Consider the following 13,646-nt stretch of genomic DNA (forward strand, 5'->3'; position numbering starts at 1 on the left):
CAACTTACCCACATGCATAATTTCACTGCAAATGTAAAAAATTGTATTCAGTGAATATTTTATTTGAGCAACTTTATTGATTATGAGTATTTTATATACTTAGTGTTGATGATGATGATTAATAACAACAACAACAACAATAATAAAAATCAACATCATAATCAAAATAATCATGAATTTTACTTTAAAAATAAGCACTAAATAAATTGAAATATTTCAAATATTAAATGTTTAAATATTTATTTATACATTAGATTTAATATAAAAATAAATTAAGAATACAAATGTATCTTGTTGTTATTAATATTATTATTAATAATATACTTGTTTTGTATGATTCCATGATTTCGGCTCTGATGCATATACCTATATTACACACAAGTGTGAAAAAATGCAGACATTCCATTAATGGAAACAAGTGCCATGAAAAAACTCTTGTCTCTTGATTCTCATCCCTTGTCCAGTAAAATCACAGTCTAGCAAAGAAAAATTTTACATTTACAATGTAGTTAATTAATAGTAGTTGTGTCTTTATGTAGTTACATGCATGGATACAGACATATGGGTCATGATGTTGCCATGTTCAGTTACCCCTGCTTGGGTTCCCATACTATTACCCTCATTTCAGATGTTATAAATCTCTCAGATCCTGCCAGCAACATTAAAACGACATGTGAGCGCTTGCATGAATGTGTTCATAAGGACTCATTCATCATGTGCATTTATTCCAGAGAAATTGCACAGTAGTCACACCTTATCTGCCATATTATGTCTCTGCTGTGAGCTCTGTGAAACTGAGAAAAATGAAGGCGCGCAGCTCAGTCACAGCAGCAGTTGTCCACAGTTCAATCTGTGGTCAGTAAAACAAATGGCTGTGAAGATTGATGCTAAAGTCCAAGGGCTGTTTTCTGCTCTGCACAGCTAAACAGAGTCATTATTCCAGCGGGACAACAGCTAAGCTCAGTGTGTGTGTGTGTGTGTGTGTGTGTGTGTGTGTGTGTGTGTGTCTGTGTGTGTGTGTGTGTGTGTGCGCGCCTGCAGCTCTCTTAATTAAAGGCCGTTCAATCACAGCTGCTCAGCTGGATCTGACAAGTGCAGGTTGTGAATCAAACTCCTTCATTTGGGGGATTGCAGGGCAGTTCAGAACATCTCTCTTTCACCCTTTGTCTTTCTTTCCATCCATTCCTTTTCTACCCTCTTTCATTTCTTAGCTGCTTTAACTTGAACCACAGAACCTTAGATTTACGCATTGAGAAATGCCTCCATCAGGGCTTGGATTTCAGTGCAGGTATATCAAACTCATTGGACACTCATTGGAGTTCAATGTGAATGTGCAGTGACCTTTGTTCACACCATATACCTAAGCAGTATATAAGCGTCCAGCAGTGTAACTGTAACAGGTTTAAATTGTAGGTTCAATCACACACACACACACACACACACACACACACACACACACACACACACACACACACACACACACACACACACACACACACACACACACACACACACACACACACACACACACACACACACACACGCACACACACACGCACACACACACACACACACACACACACACACATTGATTATTGTAAATTAAATCTAATGTATATTGTTTTATTATACTCATTCTCCCTCTTTTACTGTACCTATAATTACGTAGTCCTTTCCTCTTTCAAAATCCCTTTTGTTTAAAAACATTTTACTGAACAAAAATCCTGAAGCTCTGGTAGCAATCCCACTGGACCCAATTTAGAAACTAATTCAGGCAAATGCGATTTAAGAGGCTTTCCGAGGAAAGATATGCTTCAGCTTTGTTGAGATTTCAAACCGTTTGGAGAGCCTGGAAGCAATTTTTACAACTGGAAGGTCTTTCTCACATATCAAATATTTGACCTGTTAGTGTCAAAACTGTTTCTCTTTTGTTCAGTGATATACAATGGTGTAATAAAATTTGAGAGGCCCTTCATATACATTGAATAAGTAATTAATAAAGATATATTTTATTTTATATTTTTATGTGTCTAGTATATAAAATATATTAAATACATAAAAACATAAAATCAAATATGTTTTCCATATTTGATATTTAATCTCTTGTGTCTATCTCCTGTGGTCTGACACTCTGTGTCTCAGGCAGGCCGAGATCTGTCTAGAACTGAACCCGATAATGACAATAAGGTGAGTTATTATGGACAGGAAAGTGATTAGGAAAAATGGATAGAGCTGGTGAATTAGGGACCCTCTGATCATCACGTTGTACTCTCAAGTGACCATTCTCCGATGTGCCAGTGATCTTTTAGAGGGTGTCATCCAAGCTGTGAACAGAGCTAATTCCAGTGTCACCGTGCTCAAGAGCACCAAGGGTACACTGTGCACAATTTGAAGGACAAGTACAGGCACATTCACCAGGACCGGAAAGCCCAGTCTAATCTTAGCGGTGCCCTTTTGGGTTGTTAAAAGGTTTCTCACATACTCCAACTGAGAGGTTATAATTAGCTGTGGTGATTTGGACAAGAACGAGTAGGTTTTAAATTAACAGTTTGGGTAACAGTTCCTGATTAAGCATAATTTGGTTTTATACTTTATATTGCTTGTATATTAGGGCTTATATATTAAATATATGTTAGGTATGTCAGTAGATTAATTTATCTTGTTTAATGTGTTTATTTTGTCTTCATTTGCTATATCCAGCAAAGTAAACCATCAGATTGAAGGATGATTTTCATCAAATTACTAGTTCTGACATGACACTGTAGATGGCGCAGGCTGGATGGCTACATAGCGGAGCTGATTGGTTGCTGTTACATCAGCTGCCGGTGAGCTGCGGCTCAACATTCGAATACTGGTAGTGTTGCTGCTAGCAGTCTGTAGCGCGCTTTCAGAAACCCTCCACCTTCCCCAGCTCCACCTGTATAGATCTGCTACTGTTAATTCATTTATGCTACATGTGCAGCAGCAGCATGTCTGTGAATGTATTGGCAGTAGCAAGTCTTGCTTTGCAGAAGCGTAGCAGATCTATTCCGCCAAGACCAAATACATTAACATTGCCATATGCATTACCATCCCAATCTCTCCGAGAGTTGTCATGACAGAACTGTATTTTTTGCAAGCTTTTTTTTTTTTTCTATCCAGCCGAGAAACGCAGTTTGCATATCATCTTGCCATACAGCGGTGGCAAGTTTTGACATTCCGTTCAGTCTGTCCAGTCTGGACAGAGCTCGTGTTTTAAAGCTAAACTGACACTGGAATTAATATTTCACTGAAAACTGGCAGCGTGTCACTGTTCTCTCTGCCATCTCTGATGTAAGAAGCCTGGTTTTCTTTACATTAGTGCCGTTTTGGAATAAATTAGCTTACTGAATCATTGGACTGAAAACTTTCCCGGGGTTCTGATTCACAAACAGAGAACCAAAACCAGGTTAAGGAGTTAGAATAGAGATTTCCGCCGACCAGGGTTACAGGACAGGTGCTTGGGCCATTGTAGATGCTCAGTGTGATAACCAGAGATGGTCTTATTATTGCGAGATACAAGGGTCCATTGGAGAAAATGTAACGGCTAACTTGGATCACGTGAAGCCTCTCCTTCATTTATAGATATATATTTTAATTAAATTGATACAGTATACATATAAACCCTTTTTTTTTTAATATATATATTCCATGTTCCAACATACATATTCATATTGTGGTCATGGTTTGCATAGCGGAGTAGGCTCTTGCTTTGACCAAGAGTTCATTACTGTTATAAAAAGACCATTCTGGCAGCTTAGGGAGGAGACGTTTCTGTGGTGGGCAAATATAAGGTGTGTTGTGGCTCCTAATGAGGTTTGAAAAGGTCTTCCCCTCATTGCTCCTCTTTTCTGCCTGTGTGAATCTCCACAATGAGCAGAGAGCTGGTGCTTAATTGAGATGCCATATCCAATATGTTGAGATGGAGATGATAGAGGGATCAATTCTATCCATCTAAAATAATGCTGGCAGGGAGGGACGAGAGGTTAAATTCACATGCTGTATTAAAAGAAATTAGGCAGAATGGGAAGTTTTTACTCTAGTTCAAATAGCTGGTATAAGACTCTCAGTATAGATTCTCTTTCTTCCTTCTTCTTTCTATCCCTCTTTCATCCATCTCCATCCTCATTGTTATTCAGTCACTTTATTTGTTCAGTTTAAGCATTTAGTTTCAGCAAGGGATCGCTGAAGCAGTCAACAGTCAATCTGACAATGAACAGTCATTTTACTTATAATAATCCAGTCATATCCCTCTTAAATTGCACCTTACAAAGAGATCACGACCTCTTGCCCAAACGACTCAATGCCATTTAATTCTTCTTCTGTCCATTTTTTCAAATTACCCTTCTTCCCGTTTTCAACAAAAAGCCCCTTACCCAATTTACAAAAAGATCTCGATCTGTGATTATAGGCTTATATTCAACTATATGTAAATAATCAATCTATTGACTTGTAAAGCCGCTTTGTAATCCCTTTCCAATGCTGTACTTGTCTGCCACAATAATGTAGTGTATTTGAATTATCCTAATTTGGGTGCTTTTCTCAGTAACTATTGATTTATCCAATAAATTAGCATTTTGTATACGGTAATTAATTTGATTTTTTAAATCTAATCAATATACAGCCATAGTAAAAAGCACATCTGCTTTGAGTCTTTGCCATGTTTAGCATGGTTGTATACCTGTAGTAACCACTAAACTCGATTCATAAAGCTGCATTTCCTCTTTAAGGAATTCCTTTTGTTAGCCAAGAGAATCGCAGCTGTTTACCGACTTCTAACCTTTAATTCTGAGTTAAATATTTGAAATCTCTTTGGAGGTATTGTTTTCATTTGGCACAAACGCAGCCTTTGGGGGTTGTTTGAGCTCATATTTAGCGTTTTGGCAATTATAACTCTCACCTGGTGTGTGTCACGATAACAGCACAGCTTCTTGCAATTATACTGCTGTTAGTAAATGACTAACCCTCTGATGCTGAAATGCCATTAAAGGATCCCCAAAGGCTATCAGTGATAACAGCAGGACTACCATTTTTTTTTGTTTTATAATTCAAGTTCTTCAACTCAGCTTCTTTTTAATGATAATGTACAGTATATTCACTCAGAATAGTTCCTAATGGTATCAACGTCCCCCTGTAGTCAATATTTTTATGCCTTAAAATTTGTCTTTGATCACTAAAATGACATATTTAAATGTTTTATAGCTTCAATATAACTCTACACCCTTGCTCCCTTTAGTATACGCGGATAGTGTAGTTTTACTGTAGTAAATGCTTCACAATGACAAGTGGAAATACTGGTTAAATTCTGCCATATATGTTTGAACCAGAAACTGATTCAGAAGAAGTGGAAGAGTGAATTATACAGGGTCGTCTACAAGTCGATGTATCAGAATAGTAATGCGTTTTATGTATCGCTTTCTACAACGGACATACAACGGTAATTGATTAGCCTTTGGCTTGACTATGTTATAAAACAGCTAATAATGTGTTGCTAATGTTACACAAACCATGTTCGCGTTCGCCATCTCAGTCTGCCTTCAAAAAATCAGTATCCTTAGAAACGCTTTACATCATAGAACGTCAGAGGAGAAAGGTATATAGTTCATCATAACATTGTAATATACATAATTCAGCTGCTATATAAATAGGGCCCACAGCCAGTACATATTTAAAACAGTAATATCCTATACTAAACCTAAACTAATCTTGACAAACTATATATCATTTGAAAGCTTACCATCTCTAGTTTTCATATTTGGTGTCTGTTTTATGTCAATTTTCAAAATACATTACAGAGGAGGAGTAATTTATCAATTTGCAAAAATAATATTTTCATACTCCTAAGGCGTGTTCATACCTTTATTTTGAAATGGCGATGAATAGGGAAAATCATGAAAAATTGGTAGAAACTGGCAGTTTGTTTTCATGTTAAGAATTCAAAAGATAACATCCATTCATTTTTTTTTTTTTTAAAGGTCTGAAAAAATTTTAAATATAAAGAAAAAAATAATAGATTTACCATTTGTGATGCGGCGGTTGAATTCATATCAAAATCTGCAAAACATCCCATACTACTTCTGAATAGGATGTCTACTTCATAAATTGTATGAAAATTATGGAAATATATGGTTCAGAGCACTCAAACCACATATGGAAATAGAGGCGCCCTTATATGGTCAGTAATGCAGTCTGTTTGTCACCTAGTGAAAAAGTTTGGTACTGCGCCCAAACAAAATCTTACTGAAAGCTAATTTTTTGAGATATCAACCTAAAATTTGGAACACATTTTTTTTTTCTCCAGATTTTTTGGCTTTGATTTTCTTGCAGTTTTAGAGTTCAACATGTTTTAAAAAATATATATTTGAAATAAAATATGAATAAGACAAATTTTACATTTTACAATTTTCACAAACTCAAACTTCTATAACTTTTTTTCTGTTTCACTTTCTTAATTTATTTCACTTCTACAAAAAAAACCTGCCAAATGTCTTATTTAAAACAAGACCAATATTAGATCTATATTCTTGAATTACAACCATTTAAGTCCGGAATGTGCATTTTCATGTATTTAAAAAAAACGGGGGTGACACTGAAACACCGGCGATCAAACTGCATTTTTGAGACTGGCTCGAGACTTGGTTCACTGCAGTTTTAAAGAGAAAATACTCCACTATGGTGCTGACTTATGAATTTTCTCATGGTTTGTCTTAAAGGATATTAAAATCGCCATATAGACATATGAACAACATTAAAAACTTGATTTTCACCACAGGGGGTCTTTAAAGGATATTCATGAGTAAAATCTAATCCTTTCAGGCCCAATATAACGATTTTCTTACATTAAAATGTGGCCTACACTCTTAAAATAAAGGGTCTTTATGGCATCAGTGCATCCATGGAACCTATTGGGAAAAGATTTTTGTAGTTTTTTTAAATGTTCTTCACTCTAAAAAAAAATTTCCCTGAAAGGTTCTCTGGAGAACCCAAAATGGTTCTTTCATTGCATCTCTGTGAAAATCCCCAATTGGAACCTTTTTTTTTTTTTTTTTAACTTTTTTTTTAAGTGTAGGGATATGCGGCCTTATGGGTGCAAAATGTTATTTGATTAAACTGTTAAATATACTTTATGTTCCAGGTGAGCTGGAGCAGAAGTCAAGCTCAGTGTTCCAGGCAGTGGTTGAAGAGAGCAGGGATGTGGTGGAGGCCTCTGCCCCATTGCTGGAGAGCTCTCAGCCTGGCCTGGGGGAGGAAGAGGATCCCAGTGAGGATGGGGACCAAGGGGCCAAGGGGTCCAGTGAGTCTGTTGGCAGTGGCTCTTCCTTTGAAGAGCTGGACATGGAAATGGAAGAGGAGAAAGAGGAGAAGAAAAACGAAGCAGAGGAGGAAGACCATAATGGACAGCAGAAGCCTGTGATGGTGGGAGAAACAATCGGGAACAGGGAGGAGTGAGGGATAAAGCGGATTAGAGGGAATGTGGGTGAATGATGAGCGCATATGTGAGTGTGGGTGCATGTGTGAGAGGAAGAAAGTTTGTCAGTGTCTTTGAAATCATCAAAGGCTGTTTTTATTTCTTCATAAGTCTTTGAAATTAACATCCTTAAATATCCGAAAAGTTACTTCTTTGTTATCAGCAAACAAGCAATTATCCCTTTCAGAACCTTTTATTAATGACTTAATGAAATGCACATTATTCTTTGGCTTTGTATTTATTTCTAAGAAAACAAATTGTATATGTTGCTTTCTCCATTGTCTTCCCACGGTAATCATGAACTACATTCAGCCGGCAAGTAAATAAGGCACATTCTGAAAATGAGGTGACATTGCTAACGCAACTAAATGAAGCTTAATCAGACATTTTATTTCATTTACATGTTCTACAGATGATGTATTCAGTAGCGTTTGCTTCAAAACATGAATAATTCATTCCAAATGTTGTCTGTTGCTGTAGGAAAAAACTGAAGAAGAGTGAGAATAATAAAGTGCATGTTTTTATTAGTGATTGGAGTGTGTTTAATTTCACTGGTATGTATGTAATTGATCTGTTGTTGTTGTTTTTTGTGGAAAAGAGGAAATCAGTATAAAAAAAAGATAGATTAAGTATACAGAAAATATTCAAGTATATCAGTATATTTTCTCTTTCTTTACCATATATATATATATATATATATATATATATATACACACACACACTGTATAGTATATATACAGTGCTTAGCATAAGTGTAAACACCCATGCTAAAGTTGACTAAAAAGAGTTTTTTCATTCACAAAGGGATTTTTCCTCATTTTTTTAATTAAGGCATTAAGATCAATTTCCAAAAGATGATTTTTTTTATTCCTCATTTTAGTCAACTTTAGCATGGGTGTTTTCACTTATGCTAAGCACTGTATATAGTTTTTTTGTTTTTTTTTCCCCCCTTTCATTTTCACATACCAATTAATGAAGCAAGCATAATCCACTTTAGACTTTCTTACTATAAAAGTAATTTTGCAACTACATCAAAGTCCCTTTCAGGCAAGTCATTTCACTCGGCAGCCATCTTTGAAACACCTCTCGAGTGTAATATGGTGGATTGTAATAATGTTGTGCTAAAGGGCACAGCATTATTAAATTTGGCTTTTTGAACTATCTGTTCTGAAAGCGACATTCTAGGGATTCTCCTTGACTATATTGACTTTGCCGTGTTGCTGAGTGGTTCCTTATTTACTGTTGGAATTGTGCGCGAGGAACCCTGAAATTTCACAGCACTCGCCATGCCAGAGTCTCGTCACGTCATGGACACCACACTAGAGTCTCGTCACGTCATGGACACCACACTAGAGTCTCGTCACGTCATGGACACCACACTAGAATCTCGTCACGTCATGGACACCACACTAGAGTCTCGTCACGGACACAACACTAGAGTCTCGTCACGTCATGGACACCACACTAGAGTCACGTCACGTCATGGACACCACACTAGAGTCTCGTCACGTCATGGACACCGTCACGTTATGGACACCACACTAGAGTCTCGTCACGTCATGGACACCACACTAGAGTCACGTCATGGACACCACACTAGAGTCTCGTCACGGACACCACACTAGAGTCTCGTCACGTCATGGACACCACACTAGAGTCTCGTCACGTCATGGACACCACACTAGAGTCACGTCACGTCATGGACACCACACTAGAGTCTCGTCACGTCATGGACACCGTCACGTCATGGACACCACACTAGAATCTCGTCACGTCATGGACACCACACTAGAGTCACGTCACGGACACCACACTAGAGTCTCGTCACGGACACCACACTAGAGTCTCGTCACGTCATGGACACCACACTAGAGTCTCGTCACGTCATGGACACCACACTAGAGTCTCGTCACGTCATGGACACCACACTAGAGTCTCGTCACGGCATGGACACCACACTAGAGTCTCGTCACGTCATGGACACCGTCACGTTATGGACACCACACTAGAATCTCGTCACGTCATGGACACCACACTAGAGTCACGTCATGGACACCACACTAGAGTCTCGTCACGTCATGGACACCACACTAGAGTCTCGTCACGTCATGGACACCACACTAGAGTCTCGTCACGGACACCACACTAGAGTCTCGTCACTTCATGGACACCACACTAGAGTCTCGTCACGTCATGGACACCACACTAGAGTCTCGTCACGTCATGGACACCACACTAAAGTCTCGTCATGGACACCACACTAGAGTCTCGTCATGGACACCACACTAGAGTCTCGTCATGGACACCACACTAGAGTCTCGTCACGTCATGGACACCACACTAGAGTCTCGTCACGTCATGGACACCACACTAGAGTCTCGTCACGTCATGGACACCACACTAGAGTCTCGTCACGTCATGGACACCACACTAGAGTCTCGTCACGTCATGGACACCACACTAGAGTCTCGTCATGGACACCACACTAAAGTCTCGTCATGGACACCACACTAGAGTCTCGTCATGGACACCACACTAGAGTCTCGTCACGTCATGGACACCACACTAGAATCTCGTCACGTCATGGACACCACACTAGAGTCACCTCACGTCATGGACACCACACTAGAGTCTCGTCACGTCATGGACACCACACTAGAGTCTCGTCACGTCATGGACACCACACTAGAGTCTCGTCACGTCATGGACACCGTCACGTCATGGACACCACACTAGAATCTCGTCACGTCATGGACACCACACTAGAGTCACGTCATGGACACCACACTAGAGTCTCGTCACGTCATAGACACCACACTAGAGTCTCGTCACGTCATGGACACCACACTAGAGTCTCGTCACGTCATGGACACCACACTAGAATCTCGTCACGTCATGGACACCACACTAGAGTCACGTCACGTCATGGACACCACACTAGAGTCTCGTCACGTCATGGACACCACACTAGAGTCTCGTCACGTCATGGACACCACACTAGAGTCTCGTCACGTCATGGACACCACACTAGAGTCTCATCACGTCATGGACACCACACTAGAGTCACGTCATGGACACCACACTAGAGTCTCGTCACGTCATAGACACCACACTAGAGTCTCGTCACGTCATGGACACCACACTAGAGTCTCGTCACGTCATGGACACCACACTAGAATCTCGTCACGTCATGGACACCACACTAGAGTCACGTCACGTCATGGACACCACACTAGAGTCTCGTCACGTCATGGACACCACACTAGAGTCTCGTCACGTCATGGACACCACACTAGAGTCTCGTCACGTCATGGACACCACACTAGAGTCACGTCATGGACACCACACTAGAGTCTCGTCACGTCATGGACACCACACTAGAGTCTCGTCACGTCACGTCATGGACACCACACTAGAGTCACGTCACGTCATGGACACCACACTAGAGTCTCATCACGTCATGGACACCACACTAGAGTCACGTCACGTCATGGACACCACACTAGAGTCTCGTCACGTCATGGACACCACACTAGAGTCTCGTCACGTCATGGACACCACACTAGAGTCACGTCATGGACACCACACTAGAGTCTCGTCACGTCATGGACACCACACTAGAGTCTCGTCACGTCACGTCATGGACACCACACTAGAGTCACGTCACGTCATGGACACCACACTAGAGTCTCATCACGTCATGGACACCACACTAGAGTCACGTCACGTCATGGACACCACACTAGAGTCTCTTCACGTCATGGACACCACACTAGAGTCTCGTCACGTCATGGACACCACACTAGAGTCTCTTCACGTCATGGACACCACACTAGAGTCTCGTCACGTCATGGACACCACACTAGAGTCTCGTCATGGACACCACACTAGAGTCTCGTCACGTCATGGACACCACACTAGAGTCTCGTCACGTCATGGACACCACACTAGAGTCTCGTCACGTCATGGACACCACACATCATGGACACCACACTAAAGTCTCGTCACGTCATGGACACCACACTAGAGTTTTGTCACGTCATGGAAACCACACTAGAGTCATGTCACATCATGGACACCACACTAGAGTCTCGTCACGTCATGGACACCACACTAGAGTCTCGCCTCGTCATGGCTTTCACGCCAGAGTCCCCTCACATCATGGTCGCTCAGGTCACCCTTGGAGATTTTTTGGTGGGGGTTTTTTTGTCCAGCAGATGGAGAGCTTGGGTCATGACGGATCTCAGGGCGGTTCAGACTAACTGCCAGTGTTATGGATCCACAACTAAGGTCAGTGCGAGCGGTGAGCAGGTCCAGTCTGGTGGTCCCAAGTCCAATCCGGTGGTCCCGGAAGTCATCCCATTATCTGCATTGCTTCTGGTAGTGGCCACCGTCATCATGTGTGTGTGGGCCACATACACTTCCTCGAGACGGTGACTGCTACAGCTCCTCCAGAGACTGTGGCGTCCACCTGTGAACTCTTTTCCTGCCACGTCACGGCCACGAAGGCCATTCATGAACTCTCTATGCCCCATGAGACAGCCACAGAGGCTGCTTAGGAACTGTCTGTGTCCCATGTCTCGGCCAGAAGGACAGCCTAGGTTTCTGATCCACCAGCGCTGATCTGGTGGTTCCCATCTCCACTGGCCGTGAACTACCAACTTATCCTCCATGATGTAGTCCTTCACTCCATGGTCCTTTGCTCCAGGGTCTAGGTCTACCTGATCATCCATAGTCTCGTCCTCTGCTCCACAGTCCAGATTCGCCTTTGCTTTACGGTCCCCAGTCCGCCACCATGACATGTTTTGGTTATGTTAATGCCTTCCTGTCTTTTATTTTGATATTTGTCATGATTCCTGTTTCATGTCATGTGATTCCCTGTACCCCTCATGTGATACCTGTCATGTGCCCTGTCTGGCTTTGTTAAATGTATCCCTCTGTTGGTGAGTCTTTGTTTTAATGGTTTATGGTCAGGTTTATGTCAAGTCAAGTCACTCTCTGGTTCTTATTATTTGCATCTGTTCGCGTTTATTTAAATAAACTGCACATGGGTTCAACTCTGCTCGCCTTCAGTGGATAACACGTTACATCACCAATGAAATCTGATAACAACTATCATAAATTTTGTTTTGTAACGTTCAAATCATGACAAAACAATGAAATTAATTTTTCAGGCTGGACCAGCCATGTCAACTATCTCTCAGAGTATTAGGTGACCGTCTGCTTGTTATCTGCTAACACTTTATTTTGATGCTCCCCCAACAGATATTCTACTGACTATAAGTAACTTTGCAAGTACATGTCAACTTATTATACTAACCCTGGCCCTAAACTAGCAGTCTACTTATACTGAGAGTTAGTTGTCATGTAGTTGCAAATTAATGAGAGTTAGTTGACAGTTAGAAAGGGCATTTTCGATTTTTTCCTAACAGCTATTGCAACCTTTTTAGTAAAAGAAAAGAAAAGGGTAACACTTAACTTGAAGGGGTGTACATAAGACTGACATGACACTTTCATAATCATGACATGACACATGTCATGAATATGAAGGAGGTTTTATGTATGTTTATGACAACTGTCATTAAGTGTCATTCGCTCAATTATGACATTTTTAATGCAAATATGACATTGTTTGAAATGTCTTTGTTATGACAACTTGACATAAACCAATACATCATAACCTGTCAGTGTCTTGGTAATGATTGTCTTGGTAATGACAATTTGACATTACCAAAACAACATAAATTGTCATAAATATGTCATAAACATGACATAGCAGATTAATTATCAAACTTAAGAAAGCACTTAGCCTTATGGGTTAACATTACATTAAACTGGCATGTGGTTGGTTTTGATATCAGCTGTCATGAGGCCATTATTTAATTTTTAATGATTTTTGAATGAATCTTTTATGCTCACCAATGTTGCATTTATTTGATCAGAAATACAGTAAAAGCAGTAATATTATGTTATACTGATATTGGGGTGTGAAAACTTTTTGAATTTGAAGATTGTAGAAGATTTTATTATTTAGAAAATAAGTAATTTAGCTGTATATTTGTACACTATGTCCACTGGGTGTGACTGGTTTAACTTTCTGAAGCCTGAAGAAAGGCGTGGAATGTTGCTTGCAGCAGAAAATTCTATTCTAGTATGTCAC

The 13,646-nt window shown here is 40.2% G+C and overlaps 1 protein-coding gene across 1 annotated transcript in view; it reads left to right on the forward strand.

The window, feature by feature from the left end:
• The window catches only part of tex264a (testis expressed 264, ER-phagy receptor a), a 71,272-nt gene extending 63,255 nt beyond the window's left edge, over positions 1–8,017 (forward strand). Inside the window, exon 4 of the mRNA XM_056253745.1 lies at positions 7,154–8,017. Coding sequence (XP_056109720.1) covers positions 7,154–7,467 — 314 coding nt within the window. The 3' untranslated portion in view covers positions 7,468–8,017. The remainder of the gene's footprint in view (positions 1–7,153) is intronic.
• The last annotated feature ends 5,629 nt before the right edge of the window (positions 8,018–13,646 follow it).

This window comes from Rhinichthys klamathensis, unplaced genomic scaffold (assembly GCF_029890125.1).
Source record: "Rhinichthys klamathensis goyatoka isolate OS25496 unplaced genomic scaffold, OSU_Roscu_1.1 h1tg000109l_1, whole genome shotgun sequence".
In the NCBI taxonomy this organism is placed as follows: Eukaryota; Metazoa; Chordata; class Actinopteri; order Cypriniformes; family Leuciscidae; genus Rhinichthys; species Rhinichthys klamathensis.